The following is a 6691-nucleotide window of genomic DNA, read 5'->3' on the forward strand; positions in this document are numbered from 1 at the left end:
AAAGAAAGAAAGAAAGAAAGAAAGAAAGAAAGAAAGAAAGAAAGAAAGAAAGAAAGAAAGAAAGAAAGAAAGAAAGAAAGAAAGAAAGAAAGACAAAAAAACAATAATATCGGTTCTCTGGAAATGTTAACTATGTAAAATCAGAATCTACAGAGTTATTTCAAAGAGGTTTTGTTTTAAATTACTTGTCCTACTAGGGATGTTCTGTACTGCAGTGCATGCAGCAGCAGTTGCTGCTGTCTGTTATTCTTTGCGTATCATGTCAGTAATATGGATGCTGCTGTCTTTTACCAGGCAGCTTCACAGGAAGAGCTCTTAGAGCACAGCAGTGTAATGGGCTTATAATACACAGTTGTGGATAATTGTGTAGAGTCTCTATATGGTTCATGGGCATGTCTCTGAGTGAGGCTGCTATTTAATGTGCTATGATGTGGAAAGCCCACTGTGAGAGAGCCACTAATGGTGCGTTTGCTTGTGTATTTGTGTGCACACTATGTGAGTTTGCCTCTGAATTAAAGTTTTTAGTAGTTTCACTTCTAGTTGTTTATCTTAACAGAATTGTGTGTGTGTGTGTGTGTGTGTGTGTGTGTGTGTCTGCCTGAAAGGCTCCAACAGTGAAACAGTGTAATCAGTTTTCTATATGAGACCTAAAATTTGAATCACGAAGCATGTTGGCTCCACTGGTTGAACTTGTAATCAGGGTTTAATTAGAAGCAAATATAAATAAGAATTTCGCCTGGAGCTTGTTTAAGGTCGATGACTACAATTATGGATTGGTGCAGTTTAAGCTGTGACAAATACTGAAAAGAGCAATATCTGATGTAGACCTTGTTTCCTATTAATCTGATTTATTTCAACAAGTGCAGCTGAGAAATTTCCTGCTTCTCTTTGTTAAAACTGTTTAGCTGGATTTGACATGGCATTTTAAAAAGGTTTGTGTTTAATGACTCACGCCCCAGTTTGGGCAGTAAGCACCAGAGTCTCTGTTGTAATGTTTACTGCTTTTTGAGGGAATGGAAAACATGAATCTGATTGCATGATTTTGGGGATTAAAACCTGATTATTTCTTTTTGTTTGTTTACATTTTTTTTTAGCAATTGTTTAAATAACCATATGTTTTGCTGGTAAATGAATTGTTTAAGTAACAAAAAACAAGCTTGGATACTGACCAGAATAGTCACAGGAGGCCCGTGTAAATATAGCTGTCATGTTTTTGGACAGAGAATAACTGTGTTTAAGTGTTGAAAGAGGTCATCAGAGAGTATTTATATGTCGGCTGCAGTAACATAGATTTGGATGAATGTGTCTCAGCCACATTACAAGGAAAAACAAACACAGACAGCGTTTCCTCGATAGGTCCTTGGATTTGGGAAGGGCCTGCTGGCTCTCTCCCTCTCTTATTGTGCCAGATCAGCGGGGCCTCGAGATGAATCATTAATGACCGGTTCCAACGGCTTAATGGCCTCTAATGTTCTGTAATGATCTCCCGTCAACGCCATGTACGCGGCCTTAATGGATCCAATGCCGTGGAGAATTGTCTGGTTTGAACTTCCATAATTCGCCCTGTTTTCGACGAGCGGCGCACAACAGGAAGTGCAAAAAGCCAGGAGCAAAAGGCTCCAGAGCTCCGCGGGCGCAGCATGACTTTCCCTCTCCGCCGATCCACTTCAGGTAAGATGAGAAAGGACAAAGTTAGCTAGAAAAAGGAGCCACATCTGTGCCTAAATGTCACCAATATGTTCTGGTAATAAGATGTGCAAAGAGACGCGCTAAACTAAGTTCAAACAGCGCAACTCAGGCGCCGGACGTGTTTGAAGTGGCTTCTGAATTACGAATGTGAATTGTGGACCTTAGAATATTTAAAATGCTTAACTTAATGTTGATAATTTTCTATTTAAAAAAGTTTAACGTGTTTTTTTTTGTTTGTTTTGTTTTTAAATAAAATGGGTTTAAAGATGAAGCGCTGTCCGTGGTGCTGAAAACAAGGCAGGACGCGCCCTTCTATTGGGAGGACAGCTGGACTTCAGCACACCTTAGCAACGCGCTGGCTCCTTAAAACACAAACACATTCACAATGAATCGCCTCGGCTCTGAGTTTATTTCACGGGCTTAACTTAAAGAAAAGAAAAAACACAACATGAAACTCAACAGAGAAACATTCTGAGTGAGTTTTGGGAGTTTAGTTAATGAATTCTATTATAAGTTTGCAACCAGTCCTGTAAGGCACAGCGAAGACTCGGATAATCCCTTTAGTGTAGAATCGGCCTGCAGTGCAGTTTCTTACACGGTCTCCTCCACTTTGCATCCAAAGTTTTACGTTAAATAAAATATTCCAAGCGCGACTCAAACAACGCATTGATGGATTAAAGGCGCAAACAAATTCCGGGTCTGAGCATTTCATTGAAGCTTTTAGCCTCGTAATGTCGTGGCGGCCAGTCGCAAAGAATTTAAAGTGTTGACTTTTGTACCACAAGCTGTGAATGTTGTTGTGCGTGGCTGATTTCACTATTTCCGACTTTTGTGTGGTTAGACTGAGTTTCTCACAGTTTTTAAAAAAAACTTTTTAAAGTTTAGGCTGCTGTTTTTGTTTTAAGTATTTTTCTTTTTTCCAACTTTTTTTTAATGTATTCAGTTCTTAAACTGCCAATTGGTGGCGCTAATGAACTCCAAGCAAAGCTTAAAGACCTTCACTTCCTTATCACAGAGTACATACTACTCACATTCTTCAGACTGTTTGTCTCCATTTCAGACATCACTGTGTCATTTCTAGCTACACCTCAAATAGATGTTAATTATGGATAGCCATTTATTTATTTTTAAATCTTTGTACCTTGTCTCTTTTTTCATTGCTTTTCTGTTGGTTGATTTTATTGATTTGCTTGTTCTCTGTAAAGATGAAATGAGTTATCGTGATGGCTGAAGGCTGTGTTAATGTTCCTCAGGATCACTTTATATCTGATGTTTTTTACGTGGCTCTTATTTTGTGTGGCTCAAGCTTTTAGAGGCCTGTGGTTGGGTTTAAAGCAGTGAGCTCATAAAAGAAACATGAAGAACTAGATTTAGCTTTCAGTCACTTCTTTGCTCCAGCTGTTTTCCTTCATGTGATTGATGTTTTAGTTGACTTTACCGGTTAGTTATGAAAGATTTTTGAGTGTTGTCTCAAAGAGCGTGGGTTGAACTGCAAAGTAAAACTATATTTATCTGTGCATGTTTACAAGAGTCCTTACCTAACCAGAAGGCCATCGGTGGTACTTCAACTTCCTCGGTCAGCGGCAGGGTAAATGCTCCACTTTAGCAGTGTGGAGACCTCAGTGTCTGTCCACGGTCCATCACGTTCTCCAGCTGTCTTATCCTCACATTGGGTTACAGCTCACTGGGTTTGGATCCTCTTCATTCGTGTAGTTTACTGCTCACCACATCCTCTTACTCCCCCAGCCATCGATCTCTCCCGCTGGAGAACAGCATGCATCGACTCTGCCCGCTGTTCAGCGGCTGTTGCCACATGCAGGTCGACCTTCGTCTGCCGGCTGTGTGTCCACCGCCTCCTCTTCCTCAGTACCAGTTGGAATTAGCAGTCACCATCCGCCACTGCAGCTGTTTTTGTCTCTGACAACTGTGCATCTGTTTTCCTGTGGGGGCTGCCTGTGGCCAGCCGACATGCACCGAGTGGCTGATTGCTGCTGCCTAGTGTGTGTGTGTGTGTGTGTGTGTGCACCTCTGCTCTGGTGCAAATGCAAAAAGGGAACATCTAGAGAACGACACAGCTCGCAGAGACACAAGTGCCGCCGTCTTTTTCACCTCCTTCTTGCATGCTGCAGCCTTTTCAGCAGTGGTGAACCTCTGCACCAAAATATTAGAGCCCCTCCTTTCTCTACCCCCCTTCTGATTTCTTCCCCTCATGCACACTTGCTGGGTCTTTCTCTCACTCTCTCTCCCACCCTCTTCCTTCATTGTCCCTTCACTTCATTTCTCTTATTTCATTATCATGTAGTTCCCCCTCATATACATCATTTTTCCTGATGTGTGGAATAGTCTTGCACTTTCCTTCTCCTGTCTTCTACTGGATTTATTTTTCCCTCCTTTTTCATTCATCATTCTCTTTTCCAATCCATTTGCAGGTTATTTTCTACAAGCGTCTCCCTCTCTCTCTGCATCGCTCTCTCTTTCTCTCTCCAACACACTCAGTATCTCATTTTCTCTCTTCCGCCCACCCCCTCTTTCATTATTCCTCCTCTCATTCATTCACCTGTCTGTCTCCTCTCTTGTTTCATTGTTTATTCTCCCACCTCCCATTTTATCCTCTCCTTCTGTCTCTCTCAGTCCGCCTATCACACATCAGCATATTTAGTGTATCATGTAAATATCATGCCACGTGGGGGTACAGGGGCTACAGGTGCCCTATGAGAAAGCACTGCCCCCCCCCCCCCCCCCCCACACCCCCCCCCCCCCCCCCCCCCCCCCACACACACACACCGTCCAGCCCCCACCAGTCTCATCTGACACCCCCTCTCCTCACACACACACACACTGCACGGACACGCATACACACACACCCGCTCCACCTCCCCTTCCTCACTCTTCTTCCTCGCGGCGGGCAGGGCTGCAGCAGTTTTATGAACGGCACGGCTGCACCATGATCCCTTTCCCACTGAGCCAGCCCCGAGCTGTTTCATTGACAAACATCCCAGTTGCTGCATTTCTGTCACGGACAGCGTCAAGAAGAGGAGCATCGCCGGGGGAACGGTGCAGAGCGGCAGCAGCAGCAGAAGAAGAAGAAGGAGAAGAGGAGGCAGTAGCAGCTGCAGCGATCGTCAACAACCCCCGGTGTCGTTCACGCCAGCTTACACTCTGTTGATTTGCCACTCGGACCTGGAGAATCTCACGCGCCGTCGTTCTCCGTCCACGCTCTCTCTCTCTCTCGGGACACTCGGAGGAATCACCAGAGGGGGGAATCAGAGCGCTCTTTGCCACTCAGACCCCTTGCGGGGATGTGAGGCGGCGTCGTTAGCGCTCAGTCACTGGCACGGTGCTGGATCTAACGACTTCCATGAAGCGCCGGGACGCACCGATGGAGGATTCTGGACGCTTTTTAAAATCACGGAGACTGCATCGGTCGGTGTGTGATGCGAACTGAGCCGTGGGTGGTGTAGACCCCCACCCCTCAACCCCTCTCCCCGCGCTCCACACACCCCGACCGCCTCGTCCGCGATCGCCCTCTCCAACCCAGGACGCGCAGCCTTGTTTCACTCCACCGGGGAAACATGTCCCGGGCAGCGGCTATCGCCAGCTCCCTGATCCGCCAGAAGCGACAGGCGAGGGAGCGGGAGAAGGCAAACGCATGCCGCGGAAGCGGCAGCCCGAGCAACAGCAAAGGCGCAAACGAGAAACCGAGCAAACTGAACGTGTTTTCGCGTGTCAAGTTGTTTGGCTCGAGGAAGAAACGGAAGAGAAGGCGACCACCAGGTCTGTGAGGAGGGGGGGTGGGGACAGTCGGATAGCCGGCGGGTAGCATCACCACCTCGTCCATCTTCACCATCACCTTCAGCATCATCGCCATCCTCATCTCTGCCACCATTCAGCATTATTTTTTTTTCTCATCACTAAGGCAGGTTCTTCATCACTTCATCACTCCTCACTCTGAGGACAGTGTCACAATCCTGTTGCATGAACCCACAAACGTCTCACATGAGTAACTTTACATTGTCCCACAGCAAAGTGTTGAAAAGCACAACCCTAAGTGATCCTACTCATGATACATGTGTCAATTATTAGCTGATTTATTTATTTATTTTTTTTAAAGGCATCTTTTTTTATGAGTTCCACAATGTTTAGTGGAACTGCCACGGATCGATACTGGTGGTCAGGGCCCTCAAGCATCAGTGACGGGAAATACAAACAGCGTCTCCTCCTCTGACACTTCTGGCTTCCTGGAGGCTGCTGGATTTGATGCATGTGATCACATGACAGCAGTAAGAAAAGAATGCACTTAATGTTTCTGTTTTCCTCTTAGAGCCCCAGTTAAAGGGCATTGTGACCAGGCTTTCCAGTCGCCAGGGCTTCCAGCTGCAGATGCAGCCTGATGGCACCATTGACGGAACCAAGGATGAAGACAGCACCTATGGTGAGGCTGGCTTTAACTAGATTTGTTGTGTGTGTGTGTATTTTACCCAACTCAATCATTTTTGACCTAGGTTAACTAGGTAACCTAGAACTAGGTTATTTAGATTATTTATACTTTAACATGATTTATAAATAAAAGCAAAGCACAGGCTGAAACTGACTTTCTTCAGTGCAGATCTATATTACTTCTCGCTACAACAGAATGTTGCAACATGTTACTGCTTTAAGGGTCGATTTAATTTAATTGCCACATCCCTATTGTTGAGTTTCATCTTGTGGAAATCTGTTTACTGCAGTGACTTTAATTCAGTCAGTCACTCAACAACAAGTCAATAATTAGCAAATGTCAAGTGGTGACACTGCAGTCTTTCTATATGAAATGCTTCCTGGTTAAAAATCATTGATCAAATGTCTGCACAACATACAGTGCACGTTCAAATCCTTAGCATTCAGAAAGCTACTACACCAAATCAGACAACAGATTCATTTTTACCCACTCCATTTCATTCTCTCCATCACACACACACACACACACACACACACACACACACACACACACACACACACACAC

The 6691-nt window shown here is 44.9% G+C and overlaps 2 protein-coding genes across 4 annotated transcripts in view; one reads left to right on the forward strand and one right to left on the reverse strand.

Annotated features, from left to right (window-relative positions):
* Positions 1 to 3823, reverse strand: part of f9b (coagulation factor IXb) — a 21243-nt gene extending 17420 nt beyond the window's left edge. The window contains exon 1 of the mRNA XM_042222295.1: positions 3228 to 3823. Within this exon, the coding sequence (XP_042078229.1) occupies positions 3228 to 3243 (16 nt within the window). The 5' untranslated portion in view covers positions 3244 to 3823. The remainder of the gene's footprint in view (positions 1 to 3227) is intronic.
* The window catches only part of fgf13b (fibroblast growth factor 13b), an 18806-nt gene that overhangs the window by 4941 nt on the left and 7174 nt on the right, over positions 1 to 6691 (forward strand). The window contains exons 1-2 of one of the 3 annotated variants that reach the window (XM_005926365.3): positions 1374 to 1671; positions 6011 to 6121. In XM_005926365.3, the coding sequence (XP_005926427.1) occupies positions 1641 to 1671; positions 6011 to 6121 (142 nt within the window). In that variant the 5' untranslated portion in view covers positions 1374 to 1640. Of the gene's footprint in view, positions 1 to 1373; positions 1672 to 4535; positions 5464 to 6010; positions 6122 to 6691 lie in introns of those variants that run through there. The other 2 variants (XM_005926363.2, XM_005926364.3) reach the window with 2 other exon arrangements.

Source organism: Haplochromis burtoni, unplaced genomic scaffold (genome assembly GCF_018398535.1).
Source record: "Haplochromis burtoni strain Fernald_Lab_line unplaced genomic scaffold, NCSU_Asbu1 Contig_83, whole genome shotgun sequence".
NCBI lineage: Eukaryota > Metazoa > Chordata > Actinopteri > Cichliformes > Cichlidae > Haplochromis > Haplochromis burtoni.